Source organism: Pituophis catenifer, unplaced genomic scaffold (genome assembly GCF_029215685.1).
Source record: "Pituophis catenifer annectens isolate HBS135680 unplaced genomic scaffold, rPitCat1.0.hap2 SCAF_4, whole genome shotgun sequence".
Lineage (NCBI taxonomy): Eukaryota > Metazoa > Chordata > Lepidosauria > Squamata > Colubridae > Pituophis > Pituophis catenifer.
In genome coordinates this window covers 96,214,979-96,234,102 of record NW_027256884.1, presented here as the reverse complement: position 1 = coordinate 96,234,102, position 19,124 = coordinate 96,214,979, and the positions used below count along the sequence as shown (strand labels likewise).

At 37.0% G+C, this 19,124-nt stretch overlaps 1 protein-coding gene across 1 annotated transcript in view; it reads right to left on the bottom strand.

Moving 5' to 3' along the window:
- Positions 1-924: 924 nt before the first annotated feature.
- The window catches only part of CD47 (CD47 molecule), a 66,611-nt gene continuing 48,411 nt past the window's right edge, over positions 925-19,124 (bottom strand). Inside the window, exons 7-9 of the mRNA XM_070943766.1 lie at positions 18,404-18,496; positions 13,384-13,415; positions 925-1,708 (exon numbers count right to left, since the gene is read on the bottom strand). Of these exons, the coding sequence (XP_070799867.1) occupies positions 1,697-1,708; positions 13,384-13,415; positions 18,404-18,496 (137 nt within the window). The 3' untranslated portion in view covers positions 925-1,696. The remainder of the gene's footprint in view (positions 1,709-13,383; positions 13,416-18,403; positions 18,497-19,124) is intronic.

Sequence of the window (19,124 nt, the reverse complement as noted above, 5' to 3'; positions counted from 1 at the left end):
AGGCAAAGACCAGGATTTATGGAACAATGTGCTCTAGACACATACAAGCCAAAGATAGAGTTATTTGGTTACTATAACAAAAGACATATTTGGCCCAAACCAAAGATGGCATTTCACCAGAAGAACCTAATAACAAACTGTAAAGAGTGCTTGAGGCTGCAATCAGGATCTGGGCAGCTCATCATCACAGAATCCACTATGAATTCTTCATTGTAACAAAAGGTGTTTGAGAATAATGTGATACCATCTTGCAGAAGACTGAAAGTCAAGCATAAGTGAAAGAGAGGGAGGGAGGGGGGGGAGGGGGAGAGGGAGAGAGGAAGGAAGGAAGGAAGGAAGGAAGGAAGGAAGGAAGGAAGGAAGGAAGGAAGGAAAGAAAGAAAGAAAGAAAGAAAGAAAGAAAGAAAGAAAGAAAGAAAGAAAGAAAGAAAGAAAGAAAGAAGGATGGATGGATGGATGGATGAATGAATACTAGAATGGCCAAGTTAAAGTATAAATCTAAATCCCACTGAGATGCTATCAGATGATTTGAAATTTGAAACAGCCCAAACATTGCACAGATGAAAAAAAAAAATCTGCAAATGTGGGGGGGAGGGGGAATTCCTCACAGGCAATGTCAGATAATAGTAAATGATTGAAAAAAGGTTAACTTGAGGTTGTTTCTGTCAAAGGGTACAGTATTAGAGACACAGATGTACTTAATCTTTTTCATAGAAGAAAATGGCATATCTTTTAATTTTCTGGTTAAATAAAATGATTGCAAAGTCATTTTTTTTCTTTTTTAAGTTCATTTAAGTCACCTTTATATATTATTTAAATTAAGAAAAATATTGATATTTCCATATATATCTATCTTAGAGAAAACTTTACACGGGGTGTACTTACTTTTTTCACATGACAGTATAGATTGGGAATGCAGTTGTTTTTAAGAGAACAGTGAATAAAAATTCAAGAAAGAAAATCATACAATCTATCATGCAGTACAAATATTTGTATAAGTGGTCCCCTAGAAATCTCTTCTGTGACCTTGAGATACTTTCAAACATCCCAGTGCTGGCTTAGCTAAACTTTTTTTTTTTTTAAAGTGGGGCTGGAGTTCACCAATTTTTGGCGGGCAAGAGGATCAGCAAATAAATACATACCTACATTGTTCTTTGAGAACCTTTGAGCAATCCCCACTTCAGATTTTCAGCAGCTTTTTCTAAAATATAAAGATTGCTATTCCATATAAGCGGTTGTTGCTTAGGGATACCAAAACTGAAAGCGAAATGGAAAACAAACAAACAAAAACCCTGGCCCAGAGGTGATGACAGCCAATGTATCAAGATTGTGATGTCCAAAAGTAGTTCTTCATGATGTTTGGTCTCTATGCAAAACAGCATTTTCAAGATCCTCTGAGAAGTGCAGCACTAAAGAGAAAGTGGACCAAGAGCCTCATGGTTTTTGCTCTCATCCATCTGTAAGGAAGGGAAAGGGGGAAACCTCACATGCATACACTTACTTCTCTTTTAAAATTACTACAGCTGCTGTGACTATAAAGTTACATCAGGTGAGCCAGTATAGCACTTTTCCAAACATGCAAAACAACTAATTTCCTGATTTTATTTCTCTTTGAGTAGTGCATCTTCAAGGCCACGGTGTATCAACAAAAGTCTCTCTCCACTTGTTTCCATGTTCATAATTGGATTCAATTACCTCATATCCAGTGCTGGAAAATAAAAAACAAAATCCTTATTCAAAATATGAGCTTTCTTGTTTACTTTTTTTTTTTTACAACTACATTGAGCATCTTGCTCATGGATTACTTTTATATTTCCAGAATGAAAGGAAAGGCGAAAGGACAACTGTAACATCATCATTTCATAGGAAACTCTCTATGTAAAATTGCACAAAATTTTCACATTTATTTTCAGTTTCCCCAGCATTTATTTAAATTCATTTCTCATGTGTGACAAGATAAAAACATACTGGATCATCTTGAATGATAAAAGGAAGAAAGGCTCTTTGTTTACATTTAGGGAAGATTTTTGCATGTAATGCTGAGTCATGAGGCTCCTTTTTCTACCAGATTAAATGTTGTCAACTTTCAGGGACAGCATTCAGCAACCTCAATAGATTATTATAAGAATTTAAAACCCAATGTGCATATACATTATTGCATGGCACTTTAGACTCACCAAATGTATTTAAATTAACTATAAAATTAGATAAGAATTTTGTTACCAAGTTTGAGTAAATAAATTTATTTTTTGACTGAATCTAAAATAAGAATTTGCATGTGGAACAAACTGATGAACACTCATCATTATCCCACTGATTAATTGCTTGACTACATAAGACCTAATTACTTATTAGTTAGGCCGCAGTGAAAGTTTAATTAATCTAGATCCCCATGTAATGGCTTTAGTATAAAATAAAAATCAATGAAGTCTGAAGTAAATAGCAAGTCAGAGTGGAATGCTGCACACACAATATGAACATTTGTTCAATTACTTTTCCTTTCAGGTGATTGATGGCAAATACGGCATTCTCTACTACTATTAAGCCAATAAATAAAAATACATTTTACAGATTGTGTGCTTGAGTCACTGCAGTCAGTTTCATAGCTATAAATTAGTGAAATGGATCTATGTTACAGAGATCTTACATACATAAAAAACAAAGATGGAAACAGTCATTTTGATTTATATATCTTTGTTTTTTATATCTGTATATTTCCATAGTACACAGGTTTGACTCACAAACACGACTGTTTTTGTTACTGAATTTAGTAATCAAAATGGCAGGTTATACCAAGTAGAACCCACAACTTAATATTAAAATGTAAAAGGCTCCTATTCCTTATACAACTACCCAGTCAGGTTCTTTAGCCTATGATATTCCACATCTGTACCAGTCATCATATACATTCAATCCTTATTATTATGTGTTGGAAATCCCTGTTCTTCCAAATCCTATAAGTTTTCATACTTCTTCAAAAGTTGGAGTAAGTCTATTGACATTTCCCCCTTTAAATATAGGCAGCTCAGTTTTGGCCTTGAAAGGAATCATATTTAGAGGGTTAGTTTCTTCTAACAATAAATAACCTTATTTGCTGTAGACAGTGTTCCTCATCCTTTGCAACTTTAAGAAGACCAGACTAAAGTGCAGAAACATTGCTATAAGACATCAGAGCTGATTTCAAGTTTTAAAAATATAATGAAAATATTGAGAAGAGAGATTATTAGTGTTTTGCTTTATACATATAACTGTATTATTATAAATAACTTTGAGGACTATGACAAGAAGTAACAATCAGCACTGCAACATTTGCTAGCACTAGGAATGAACTTCACACAAATAATTATACAGTTTAAGTTTTGGACAAATCTTTTGCCCAGTGAAGAATTTCCCCAGATAATTTTTCACAATTTTTCTATTGATTAAAATATATTAAATCTTAAAAAATTGCAAAATCTGAGATTGTGATGTTCTAGCTAAAATCCTTTCAAATCCCTTTTTGGGGGGGAACCCAAAATTTTGCAGAGTTTGGTGCTATATTGAGATCTTAGCTATTTTAAAATTACTTAATTTTATTTTGGTGCCTCTCTTCAGCTTGACCACAGATAGAACTAGCATTGTGAACCAAACATTATATCTAATGTGATACAGCCTGGGATACTTCAATATATATGTAAGAATTTATATTAAACCTAAGAATATAAATTTTCTCTGCCCAAAATGGCAGTAAACACCCCATCAAATTGAACCATTTGTCTCAAATTCCCTATATATTCTAAAGACATGGGAAATTTTTCCTTTAGACTAGTTTAGGAACAGACAGAAGCTCTTCAGCATTATTTTCATGTGGAGTTTGGCAGTTCAACAGTTTACAGACATTTTGGAGATAATTATGTTTTCTTGATATGCCAATGTAACAACGTATTTCTGGAGCAATTGTCAAAAATAACATTGAACAATAAAGATTTTGCTTTCTGAACACTTTTGGGCATATCTAAGATTTTTGGCAGCTAATCATGAAAATAATTTAATGTATCAGGTACTGTTTATAGAAATCTTCTGTTTTTGCAATTTCTTCTTATATATATATACATATTAAGTTTATTAATTTTCATTTGTGTTATAAAATGCTTGGTGTAACTCATGCATGTCTACGCATGCACTTGACAAAGAGCCAAGATGGCACAGTAGTTACAATGCAGTATTGCAGGCTAACTCTGCCAACTACAGTTTGATCCTGACCAGCTCAAGATTGATTCGGCCTTCCATCCTTCCGAGCTCAGTAAAATGAGGACCCAGACTGTTGGGGACAATCGCTGACTCTGTAAACTGCTTAGAGAGGGCTGTAAAGTGGTATATAAATCTAAGTAGTATTGCTATTTCTGGAACAGGTATAGTTTGGGGATACTTAGGGTGGCTGGATGCTGCCTGTAAACAGCTTGCATGCACAGATGCTGCTCATTTCATTGATATCAGTTTCCATGTATTTTGATGCGATTGTTTCAAGACAAAGGATAGTCTAGGCACATGTAATTTACATAACAAGTAAGCCAGTTATAGACTTGCTATGGGACAACTAGTGATAGCAGAAATGTCTCACTCATGTTGGAACAGTTGTGATATGTTTTACATTTGTGGCAAGTACAACTTAAGTCTCAAAGATGCACGAGGACTGGACTTGTTAAGGAAGCATATGAATTTATTCAGGTTATGAGATTGGTGATCCAGACAACTGGGTTCCTCACATTTGTTATGCAAGATGTGCTGTTCATCTTAGATCTTGACTCCGACGAACTTGGAACTCAATGTCATTTGTTATCCCAATGATATAGTGAGAACAGAATGATCACATGAAAGTCTGTTACTTCTGTCTGATTAATGTCACTGGCTCCTCTGCTAAAAATAAGACATAAATTAAAAAACCCAATCTGCCTTTAGCCATAAAACCAGTGCCGGAAGGAACAGTAATGATGATCTGGATTTTGAAGTGTGTTTGTCTGGTAAGCCTCATCTCATACACAATTAAAATGAAACGAACAAAAGCTGGGTTCAAAACTGCTAGAATGGTGTTTGCTATCACCAGTACGTAGCTTTCTGTCTTTCAAAGCCGTCAAGATGATTTAACAAATTTGTTTGCACAAGCTGAAACTTCGTTTTTTGTACTGACATTGATCATTTGTTCACAGTTTTGGGTTGGGAGCATGACCCACTAGATTGGCATCTCTTTACTGATTCATCAGTATTAAGTCTCAAGGCTGGCTTGTTACACAATGGCAACGTACATCCTTCAGTTCCTATTGGCTCTGCGGCACACATGAAAGAAATGTATGTAAACAAGGGACTCTTGTTGAAGCATATCCAATACGCCAAGTGCAACAGGAATATCTGTGATATCTAAATCTGTGGATTTAGATATCTAAAAGTACTCTGTGGATATCTAAAAGTACTCGCTCTGCTGCTTGCGATGCAGCTTGGATATATCAAGTACCGTTGTTACAAAAGAATGTGCAAATGAATCACATTGCATGGAAATGAAATGGCTACTCCAAAAGAATTTGGTTCCAGGCCAGAAAAACGTGGTAGATGAACCACTTGTTGACCCAACAAATATATTTTTGCCTCCCCTTCATGTAAAACTTGGACTGAAGAAAAAATTGTGAAAGCAATGAAGAAGGAAGATGAAGGTTTCATTATTTGAAACAGATGTTTCCATGAATAACTGATGCTAAAATTAAGGAAAGCATTTTTGTTGGTCCACAGATCTTCAATGAAAAGCAGTTCGAAGATCTGTCAGTAGTGTGAGACAAAATCACTTGGAAATCATTTGAGGAAGTTGTTGAGAATTTTCTTGGCAACTGCACAGCACCAAACTGAATTCAGTTGGTCGACAAGTTAATTACAGCATACAAGATTGTGAAGTGCAACATGTCACTGAAGATTCATTTTCCACATTCACACTTGGACTTCTTTCCCGAAAATCTAGGTGCAATCAGTGATGAACATGGTGAAAGCTTTCATGAGAACATTGCCATAATGGAAAATCAGTATCAGGGCAACTGGAATTCATCAATGCTGGCTGACTATTGTGGACACTGCAGTGAAATGCATCAGACACTTAGTACAAGTGAAAATCAACAGCAAAACACTTTTAGGTTGTTGAACTTGGTGCAGTATGTTGGAACCATGATGCAATTAAATAAATTATAGTCAATAAAAGTTAATTTCATATTTGTCAAGATTACTATGATTTTGAAATCATATTTGTGTTCAGTCTGAAGGGGTCTAATCATAATCATCAAGAGATTTTCAGGAAGCAAAACTTTTGAAAAAATTTATGCAGTGTAATATGTGCCAAGATTCTTAAAAATAAGAAGAGCAATAGTTTGGTGTATTTTGCTGCTGCACATTAGAAAAGAAACTTGGTTGTGAGATATAGGAGCATAAGTCATAATGTAAACTCTATATCATAACCAAGCTGACAGCCATTCATGTCTTATTGGGATAAGACTACAACACTAAATCATGTATTCCAAATTCTATTTTAGAAAGATGTAGAACAAAAGAAAATGTATGTCATGTTGACAAAAATGCACCCAAAATACAGACAATGGCTACTCACCATCATCATTCTAACATTACTCCTTTTGCATCTTTTGAAAAAGCAAGCAAAAAGTTAGTAATTAGTCAAACAAACAAGAACAGAATAGTTCAAGCATGCCATAGTTCCATGTAACATGAAAGAAATGAGAGCACCAACGTTAACAAAAATCCCTCTGGATAATCAAAAAACAATTAACATTCCTCTTGATTTTGTATCAGCAGAAGTGCTTTCAAATCAGCTGAATCAAAATAAGAAATTGGATATCCAATAGCAAAACAAAACAAAGCCAAAAAGAAAAAGAAAAAGCACAGCATAATCCCAGAAATTCATGCACCCCATGCAAAAGGCAGGGTAACATCTACCTTTAAGAAGAAATCTGCTTTCATATTAAGAGACTGATTCTTTTGGCCAAGCAACATATACGATCACTATCCCATTTATCCTAAAAAAATACCATCCAGTAGACATACCAAAAACTACTGCACCGCAAAGTATTTAGTAACACTTGAAATGACCAGAAGATCACCAGTGATTTGATGCCATGATTCATGTTACATTATCCTGCATATATGTCTATTTCTAAATGGCACCAGCAATCATTGTCTGATGTTAATGAAAACACCAATTTCAACTCTCCCAAACTAGACAAAATTACCACCTACCATTAAGTGATTCTTCAACAGCTTTCTGTAAAATATTTAAAATACATAAAGCTTTCAAGTCTACTTTGGAGGTCCAAAATTTAAACAACTCTAATTGATATATACAATAAATAATGATTCTATAAAAGAAATAAAAGAGGCAGCAAAACATTAGAAAGATTAGTGACAGGTTTGGTTATTTCCAGGCTATAAATGATGATGACATGCCTGCTTCAGAAGTACTTCAGTGGCAATAGCTTCTCTTTGCAATTTAACAGTAATGCAGAAAACAAACACTACAAAGAACAAGTAGCTGTATTCAGCAAGATCGCGTCTGCAATGACAACTGTGGAATACATTTCATTTAACTGGTAGCAAACTACAAATCACAGAAACAAACTGAAGAACCAAATCTTTCAAACACATCATCAAAACTTTGACAAAGATAGTATCAGTTATATTTTTGTCAAAATACTGGAATACAACAGCATTATTGCTTTAACCGTGGCAGCTCTCCCACACAAAGTATAGCTAAGGAAAGGGATGTGATGAACTCATCAGGAATATACAAATGCTGTAATTGAAAACTACCAATAGGCACCCCTTTTCTTTTTATTTCAATTAATTTCAATATGCTCATTATTTTTTTAATGATGTCACTAAAATGGCCAAAAAATACCAAAATAATAATCTTATGAATGCTTTATTTAACCACATTCATTTTGGCCAGGCACTAACTATTTAAACTGGACTAAAGTTTGTCTATGTATGTTGTATGAGACACAAAGCATAGATCTCAGTGCCTACTTTCTATTTGTATATATTTTTTTCAACCTGAATCAATCCACTGGCCTATTTGTCTAGTCCAGTAAAGGCTGGTAGATAGGTGCTTTCTACTTTCCAGTCTAAGGCTGAGAGTGAGTGACTGGCCCAAAATCACTCAGTTGGTTTGTCTGGCTAGCGGGGGACTAGAACCTGTGTTTCCCCAATCTTACTCCAGCACATTCCTCACTGCACCACACTGGCTCTCAGAGAGATAATAGTTTATGTTGGTATATTGAGAGACAAGACATGCACAGACACACATGCTTTGCATACACAGAGAAAAACTGAATCTTTACCAGTTAATGATTGTATTTATATGTTTCTTGTTTTCCTGATTGCTGAATTATACAGATAATTTAAGAACTTTTCAGAAAAAGGGCACACAATAGAATAAGATATAAATCATTTAAGAAAAGAATACAGCCTAAACCGGGATGCCCACAAAACCTGTATTAAAAGGATTTGTATTGCAGATTATGTTTTCATGTATTGTTAGAAAACTAGTAACAATAGACTAGAAATCAGGTTTAGGGATTATTTCAAACTTAACGAATCTAAAGATTTGGTTAATGCCATTGCAGAAGTAATGCCATGCTATAGTTAAAGCAAGCCAGAAGAGATGGATTCACAAATAGGACATGGACAGGTATAAGAAATGTGTAACCCAATTTCTGCTCTGCTATTTTAAAGTTAACTTCTCCACTATGTCCAAGTGCAAAACTTGACACACCCACAATAGTGCATGCACATTATACACCTACTTTAAAGAAAAGGGCTAGAAAATTCATTTGTTGCCAGACTAATAAAGAAACCAAGCCAAAGAGTGGTTGAAGTTTGATGACTGAATTACAAGTAGTCCTCAACTTACAACCATCAATGGGAATCTGCCCATTTACATTTGTAAATTGTGAAGTTGTAAAACCCATGTGACCAACCCAATTTTGCAATTATTATTTTTTGCAGTGCTCTTAAAGTGGATGTTGTGGTCACAAACCAACTGCCAGGGTTGTTAAGCAAACACCACAGTTATTAAGCAAACTAATGATTTGTTATAGGTTGGTTTTTGTGGAAACCAGAAGTAAATGCTGTTTTTCACTACAAATGCAAAACCCAGTTTATATGACTGCAGAATGCTGCAACTAACTATAAATACAGGCTGGTTTCCAAGTGCTTGACATGCGGTCACATGTTCATGGGAGAGGCTGGTGGCCATCGGAACTTTGGAGTCATAGATATCCAAGGAAGTCCACTGTAACCTCAAATGGTTGTTAAGTGACCAGTCATAAGCCAAGGACTACAGTATTAAAAGGATTTGTAGTACAGCTTATTTTTTCATGTACTGTTGGAAAACTAGTAACAATAAACTCAAGTAGTACACTGAGTTTATAGAAAAGACCTAGAACATCCTATCTGCATTTTATTCGACATGGCTTTGCAACTGTGTTCACAGGTTCAACAATCTTCCTATGTTCCATGCATATCAAAGAGAAAGAGCATAATAAAGGCAGCATAGAAGAAAGACAGTAGAGATGGCATCAGTGACCATCTCGGGCAGCAGCTACTCTTGGGGAATTTTGCATCGTAATTAATTAATGAATTAATTTCTATAGCCACCCATCTCAATCAATGACTCTGGATGGCTTGCAATTCCAAATCTTGCGATTTCATGAGATCTCGTTAAGAACCAAACAATGTTGTAATATTTCAGATGTATTTGTTTGTTTCTGGATGGCCAGTTTAGCACACCCTCTGAAGCTGTCCATAGATTTGCATTACCCATCACTAATGTGAAGTCATGCTGTCTTCTATAAATCATTTCTAGGAACAATTTTTCAATATAGCAGAATAATGCATATCTATAGTTGCAGTTTCATAAAGATCTTGTAGTATAAAGAAGTACCTAGTAGAAAGCAAGAAGCAAGGCTTGGGAACACTGTGGACATGCACACAATTATTTTCTAATCACTTCGTAGTGTGATACTGGCTCTTCAATTATCCAAGAATTTATAGGGGATCACGCAAGACAATAATTCACATATAACATATTTCCATTGCCCATACCAGTTATCCAAAACTTAGCAAAATGTCTATCTTAAAAATGCAAATGTTCATCCAAATCAACATAGCAGTGAATCTTTGAAATATGTTCAATAATTAAATTATGAAGTACAGATACACAGCAGAAGAAAAGAAATATAGGGAATTAACCCACAAATTGATTTAATTTGTTAAATTTTATTTATTTATTTATTTATTTATTTATTTATTTATTTATTTATTTATTTATTTATTTAAATTTCTATACCGCCCTTCTCCAGAATAGGACTCAGGGCGGTGAACAGCCAGAGTAAAAAACAATACATACAAAATTTAAAAACAATTTAAAATAATTAAATATTATTGGCCGTAAATTAAAATAACCCAATTTAAAATCAATTTAAAATTAACTCAGGCCAGCCCCGCTAGTTGAAATAAATGGGTTTTCAGGGCCCGACGAAAAATCCGGAGGTCTGTTATTGTACGTATCTCTGGGGGGAGGTTGTTCCAGAGGGTGGGTGCCGCCACAGAGAAGGCTCTCCCCCTGGGGGTCGTCAGCCGACATTGTCTGGCGGACGGCACCCTGAGGAGGCCCACTCTGTGCGAGCGTACTGGCCGGTGGGAGGCTATTGGTGGCAGAAGGCGGTCTCGTAAGTACCCCGGCCCTAAGCCATGGAGAGCTTTAAAGGTGGTCACCAACACCTTGAAGCGCACCCGGAAGACCACTGGGAGCCAGTGCAGCTCGCGCAGGAGAGGTGTTACGTGGGAGCGCCTCGTCGCCCCCATAATCCCCCGCGCGGCCCTGTTCTGGACCAGCTGGAGCCTCCGGGTGCACCCCAGGGGGAGCCCCATGTAGAGAGCGTTGCAGTAGTCCAGGCGGGAAGTGACGAGTGCCTGAGTGACTGTGCGTAGGGAGTCCCGATCTAGAAAGGGGCGCAACTGGCGTATCAGGCGGACCTGATAAAAAGCTCCCCTGGCCACGGCCGTCAAATGATCTTCTAACGACAGCCGTGCATCCAGGAGGACGCCCAAGTTACGAGCCCTCTCCGTGGGGGCGAGTGATTCGCCCCCAATAGCCAGCGATGGCGTCAGCTGGCTATATCGGGACGCCGGAAGCCACAGCCACTCGGTCTTGGAGGGGTTGAGTCGGAGCCTGTTTCTCCCCATCCAGGCCCGCACGGCCTCCAGGCACTGGGACATCACTTCAAGGGCATCGTTGGGGTGGCCTGGGGTGGAGATGTACAGCTGGGTGTCATCAGCGTACTGATGGAACTCCACCCCGAAGCCACGGATGATCTCACCCAGCGGCTTTACATAAATGTTGAACAGAAGGGGCGAGAGGACCGACCCCTGTGGCACCCCACAAACAAGGTGCCTCGGGGTCGACCGCTGCCCCCCTGTCAACACAGATTGCGACCGGTCAGAAAGGTAGGAGGAGAACCACCGCAAAACGGTGCCCCCCACCCCCAACCCCGCCAACCGGTGCAACATGATACCATGGTCGATGGTATCAAAAGCCGCTGAGAGGTCTAACAGGACCAGGATAGAGGAGCAACCCCTATCCCGAGCCCTCCAGAGATCATCCACCAACGCGACCAATGCCGTTTCCGTGCTGTGCCCAGGCCGGAAGCCGGACTGGAGCGGGTCTAGATAGACAGCTTCATCCAGGTACCGGGGAAGCTGTTGCGCCACCACACTCTCAACAACCTTCGCAACAAAGCGAAGGTTGGAGACTGGACGATAGTTAGCCAAAACAGCCGGATCCAGAGAGGGCTTCTTGAGGAGGGGCCTCACAACCGCTTCTTTCAAAGTGGCCGGCAGGACCCCCTCACTCAAAGAAGCGTTAACAATCTTCTGGAGCCAGCCTCGTGTCACCTCCCGGGAAGCCAGTACCAACCAGGAGGGGCACGGGTCCAATAAACATGTGGTTGCGTTCAGCCGTCCCAGGACCCTGTCCATGTCCTCGGGAGCCACAGGATCGAACTCCCCCCAGATAACACTCTCAAGACCTGTCTCAGTCATCCCGTCCGGACATACCCAGTCAGAGGCCAGCCCTTCCCGAATCTGAGCGATTTTGTCATACAGATACTGCACAAAGTCCTCAGCTCGGCCCTGCAAGGGGTCATCCCGCACTTCCAGATGGAGGAGGGAGCGGGTCACCCTAAACAGGGCGGCCGGGCGATTATCTGATGACGCGATAAGAGCGGCAAAATAGCTAGATTTCGCCGCTTTTATCGCCACTAGGTAGGTCTTAATATGAGACCTCACCAGTGTTCGGTCGGATTCGGAGCGGCTGGTCCTCCAACTAAAATTTTATTTTAGTCAGGTGCACATTTAACTAAGCTTTTATTTTGTCCAACTTCTTTGTATTAGGTTAGCTACTTTTTTGATTGGCCACTGACATGCCACCCAAAATCGGCCTCCAGTTAGACTGGGATGGAGTGGGGGATTACAGTAGGCAGCACTCTTAGAGAATATACACTGGTTTAGTTATTCTTTAATAACTAAGCATGAACAAGTCAATTGCGATTTCAGGGTTCAAACCCTAAATTAATTAGCATGATTGTATTTTTCCAACATTTTTGGATTTTGTTTTTTAAATCGTATTTGCTCCGTAAATGGTATTTTAGTTTTTTATTGTTTTAATATAAAAAGAAAGAAGAAGAAAAGATCGGTGAGACTGTATAATGACACACAGAGGAAAAAAGGAGAAAGAAACTAATACAAATGAGTCCACTGGAGTTAGACAGCTTATACATTCAAATAAAAATGAATGAATGAATGAATGAATGAATGAATGAATGAATGAATGAATGAATGAATATGTAATTAATCTATTACATGCAGACAACAATTCAATCTAATTGGTACCTCATTAAATCTTCACCATATGGAATATAATAATACTGATCACCCATTGACAAAATATCCTGATTCCAGTGGATAACTGATCAAGCTGCAAGTCAAGCTTGCATTTTGCAGTTTCAATATGAAACAGGGTATGAAAAGATATTGCCAGAAAGACTTCTTACAGTGTAGAATGAGAAATGTGGAAACCCAGGTTTAATGAGTTCCAAGAGAGTTGATACAGACTTGATGGCACATAATCAGTAAAGATCCTTGAAGAAAGTATAGATAGCCAGTTGCTGACAACACACATTCTTGCCAAGTTTTCTGTGGGTTTTGCTTGCTACCAACCTGCAATTATGAAAGCTCAGCATCTCATTACAAATTTCCCGAGCCATGTAGACACCCCAAATACATTAATGGTAAGCTTACCCTTGGAGGTTGATGATCTTTCAAGTTGGAACCTAGGTTAAAAATATAGAACATATTTTCTGATTAGATAACTAAAGCACAAATATCGGATCACTTTACACGGGTGATATCATCAGAATTTAAACCGAGTGTCTCATTAATTATTTTTAAATGAGGGTTTATTTCTATCTTTCAGTTATTACAATATGACATCTTTCGTAAGCTAAATAAAGGGGGGAAAGTAAGAAGCAAGCCACTGCAATGTTAAGGGAAACTCTAAATAGTTCAATTGCCTAAGACAGGAATGAAGACTTATCTGAAAACTAACAAACTCTCCTTCTACAATCATTTTTCTAAAACAGGGTTAATCTATCAGAAATCTGATGATTCCAAAAAGGGATTTAAACACTTAGCCTTCAAATGTTAACATATATTTCTCAGATATGATTTGCTACAGGTTCATTTTCTTGTATCTGGAGCATAAACACTGGGACTCCCACCTTACAGAAGACATAGGAAGAAAATTGGGCAACTGTAACAATTCTAATAATGGAAAAAGTGATACTGGGATACAGGAATTGAAGATGATCCTGGAATTACTATCTAATCTGACCACATGAAACAATTATTTCTTAGTTAATAGTTCATCTTTACTTCCGATCTCCTAGAATCTAAGCATGCAGGTAAAAAATTAATGTTGCGTTAAAATAGTCTCAACGTTCTATGTTCACCCCACATTTTTTGTCCCTTTTCGATGTTAGATGCATGAAGGGGAAAAGAAGAATTTTTGAAAGAAAATATTAAGTTGTTCTTTAGATATGTGAAATCTATTCATACAGTATCTACTAATTACAGACATTGTATGATGGAACTGCATATGTGAACTGGCTTTCAGGAATACACCAAACAATACTTATTGTAGACTGTCATCCTTGATTTTTTTCTTTCTGTTCATTGAAGTTTTTCTCACACTATAATTTAATTATTTGATTTATATTTTCCATTAGGTGCAGTTATTTGTAACAAAACAACAGGATATAAATATTTTTAAACTAGCCATGATTACATTCCAGCTGGCACTACATATAAGGGCAATAACTTTCTACATCAAAGCTGGCTCAAATCATTTATTATTTAATGCAGTTTTAGATTGCTTTATTTGTTATTTCAAAGCAGTCTTTTATCAGCACCCTCCAAAACTAAAATCTTGCTGTTTAAATCAAGATATAATAATGGGACATCAAAATTAATTATACTGTAGAACAAAGGGCCACATAAAGCGAAGCTCTGGGAATTTGGAAAGAATTTGTATGCACGATAATCATATTTGAGCCATCAATTTGAGTTCTCTGAAGCTCCTTTAAACTGTGCCACTGAAATTCTATAGCAAAATGACTATTTTATTGGATATTTAACTAACTGCATTTAGTTTAAACTGTTTTAAACTAAAATAGAATTTATTTATTGGACTTCTATGCTGCCCATCTCAATACTACAGTGACTCTAGCCAGTTTCAATATAATAAAGGTTAAAACGTGCAAAAAGCAATTTAAAAAGAGTAAAAAATTAATAAAAATTAAAACCAAAATTATACGCAGCCTCGGGGAAAGAATTTTCTCTATCTTATCAGCCCCCCTTCAATGTAGAGGACCCCTATAGGGCCACAGGACAAGCAGCAGGGCCAAGTATTTAGGTTCTTCTGGAAGGCCAGGAGTATGGGAGCTGATCTCCCCTTTGACAGGGGAATATTCCAGAGGGCAATTATATCATGAATTATATCATGGGTAGTTATGTCATGCATGAGCAACCTTGCCCTACATCTCATTTTAAGGCTCCAGAGTACCTATGGATTGCACTATAGAAATTTCCTGATAACTCTGCCAATATTATTTGATGTAATTTTCTCAAAAATGGCAACAAGTTTTAAATCTTAAGCAGTGGTGAAATGTAAAATTTGTTACTACCGAACAAATGTTCGGCCGAAGAGGTTGTAGAAAAAATGCTTTTAAAAGCCTCTGACGATCAGGCAACTCAGCTGGAATCATCAGAGGCTTTTAAAAGCATTTTTTCAACAACCTCTTCGGCCGAACATTTTTTTTTACTTTTAAAACCATTTTTTTCGGCCAAAGAAGTTGTAGAAAAAATACTTTTAAAAATAAAAAAAAAGCCTCTGATGATTGCGCAGCTCAGCTGGGCATGGGGGGGGAGCGGGGGAGAGGGATTTTTGTTACCGGTTCTCTGAACCACGTGCCGCCATCGCTACCAGATCAGGCGATCTGGTCCGAACCGGAAGCATTTCACCCCTGATCTTAAGCCATTCAACCTTGTACACTGAGTATGGTCTCCTTCCAGAAAAAAATTGTTTGGATTTCTTTTTATTGTTCTTCTGGTTTAATACTATTACTCTAAATACCACACTGTCCTTCTGCTCTGGTCACTATCCTATTCCCTCAAGCCTTAGGAGACCAACATGAGGAAAACTGATCATCACTGCAACAGAGAGTACTAAGCTAGACAGACCAAGTGGTTTGAACAAAAATAAAGCAAATTGCAGTACTTCTGTCTGCTGACTGCACAAATGTATTATAATTATAATTAAGTTCCAAATGGGAAATATATAACTTACAGGTTGTAGGGTTACCATCAACCCAATATAGTACACCTTTTTCTCTTTGTACTATAATAGAAATAAAATTAGGTACCTGATACACCATTGGAAGATTGTAGCATACAAACCAATCATATATGATGAGAGATGTCTCTCACTGAAAAACATGCGTAACAACGCAATGCACGAATAAATTAATGGAAAACATATAGTAAAAAGTAACTCTAAATGTAACACTTGAGTAGATAATTCTGGACTCAAGTACTTCTCTGTATTTGATATAACTCAGGATTAAACAGCCACTATTGAAAAGTGCTTGTTTGACTTTTACTTGTTTAAATAGTCAGAGTCGTGCCTTTGCTTATATTTCTACCTATCATGATCAGTTCTCTATCTAGGCAGCAGTGAGGATTTATGCACAACAAAAATCATCATTGTCTGAGGTAACTATTGGGAATGAAAGCTCCAGTCGCAGCAGGTTCTTCATCATACATATTACGAACATTTTCTATAGGCACAAATTTAAATATTATATGAACATAAACAGAATGGTTGAAATTCACACACTAATCCAATATTTTAAATATGGTTTGCTAAACAAGCCATAGTGCCCTAGTCTACACAAAATACTATGATGTCATCTCATGACATAACATAAGCTAAGAGCACATTATGCTTAGCAGTGTATCTGAATCAATTAAAAAGAGTAATTCTGTGCAAAGTAAAGAAAGTATTTATGGCATTGCATGCAACGATAATACAGCAGTCATCTTCATTTTTTTACGATACTGAATATTAGAACATCGGATAAATGTCCACAATCAGCTGATCATCTGTACTCCTCTTAATTATGTTGAACCCTCCTTTAATTTTGGCAGCTTTTAATTAATTTATGTCATAAATTAGTACTCTAAATGTCATAATTTTTACTCTTTCACTCTAATCTATTATAAACTTTCTTAATTTTCCCCTAGTTGCCTGAAGCTTCCAATATTCAAATGTAAAAGTATGGCATTTTATGTATTAATAAAAATAAGTAATAAAATGCAAATGAAATGTTCCTGATCAAGGGTATATTAAAGCATATTCTAGTTGTGGATCATATGAAATATATCATACAACTGTTAATTCAGCTGAAGGTCTTAAGTGCTGTTGTGGTGTTGTTATTGAGTCTATAACCAACCACACAGTGCTATACTAGCTTTCCCAATAACCAAGGCTACATTTTCTAACTGCATGTTCATTAAGCAATATCTTTTGTCAGAAGACACTTAGCTATGTAGTAGAACAGCATATATTAAGTATGATTCATTCAGATATTTATATGCCTAAGCATAGATATATGATAATGATTTAAACTAAATGGGTAAAAAAACCCATGTGACCCCAGATGATTGACTAGATTTAATTGCTGTATATGTGAATCAGGTACAGGAGGAAAAAGTATGGTCTGTGGACACTGATTAAAAACAATAACCTTGTAAATATAACATATGACTGATGTGCCATGATAGGCCACACATCGTATTAACTTTCTTCATTCGCAAACAATACTATGATCCAAATATTTGTTTTGTTAAAAAAAGAAAATGATTGAACAAGAATCTCTTTAAAAAATCAATAATTTTCTGAATACTTATATCTCATATAAGCTTAATTACATATATATATTTAAATATACTTTAGGCAGCAATTGTGATCAAGAGGGCTTTCACATAGATTGAACACTGTGCTGGTTGTGCCTGTTCCTGACTGTTCAGACAATCATTCACATCCTAGGCACCTCATAAATGCGTAACTGCAATGTACTCCACATCAGGCTGTCTGTAAAGGCCACACAGAAGCTACAGCTGCCGCAGAATGCAAGCATGCCGTATTATGCTGCCCAAAATGATACACATGCCATATTATGCCCATGTCATGGTAGTACTCAAGTGTAATTCCAGGTGACAGTTATTATATAAAAAGTCTATTATGACATACAGCCTGGATATTGATGCTGAATGTACTATATTGGGTTATAGCTGAATGTTTCTGCCCATTCAGCATCACTGGGCAGAGTGGGATGCCTTCAACGAAACAATAGCTTCACTCTTGGGACCTAAGAAGTGCATTCCTCTCTAACAACACCTGCCTTCTGGAATAGCATCCCACCAGAGTGCCATACAGCTGTCACTCTGATGACATTCATAAAATCTCTGAAAATGTGGCTATACATCCAAGCCTTGGGATACAGAAGTAATTGAGTTGGATATTGTGCCATTACACAGTTTGCCTTCTGGATGCTGATCATCTGTTTCTTTTTCTTTTTTTTCTTTCATAATTCTTGGGGGGGTGTTGGTTTTTTTAAGAAAAGTAACCTACCCAGAATCATCTGAGGTCAAATAATCTTATGAAATAAATGAGCAAACATTTTCTACAGAAACTACTTACCAATAATAATAATGTAAATTAAGCCACTTGCTGCTACAGCACTAATAATTGCTAAGCCTGCAATTAGAACAGCTCCATTTTTCGGCAGACATTCTGTTGAGAGTAAAAAGATAGGCATTTAAGTTAGCGGTGAAAGATTATGAAAGAGGGGGCTGGTACTTTCATCAGCTCTGAACAATACTGTATAGATGTTTGAGTGTTCATACACTTTATATTTTTCAGACACGATGGTAAAACATGCAAGGACATCTTGAAATTATATACATAAATGAGGCTTGATTTTTTTCATGGCTTTACTATATAAAAGTTAGAACTAACATAATTTTATTTATTTTTTTATGGCAGAATAGTTTGTGCATGAGTCTGCTTTACTTGTATAGGGAAGGTTGCATCAGTTAAAACAGTTACATAACAATTAAACATTTCCAGATTAAGAAGCAACCCACAACCCAGAGGCTTGACAGGCATATCTGGAATCTTAAGAGAACTCAAAATTCTTACAAATATATGCCATGAAGGAAGCCTGACATGCATGACAAAATGTCTGTCATGGTAACATATCTGTTCTCACAAACGCTGATTCATCAGATATCAGGGTACAGTAGTCCACAATAGTGAACAAAACTGTAAGCTCAAAAATGATACTATTTAAATTGTATCAAAATGCTTCACAGTTTATATTATACAGAACTTCCATATCTGGGCTTCAAAAAAGTGCAAT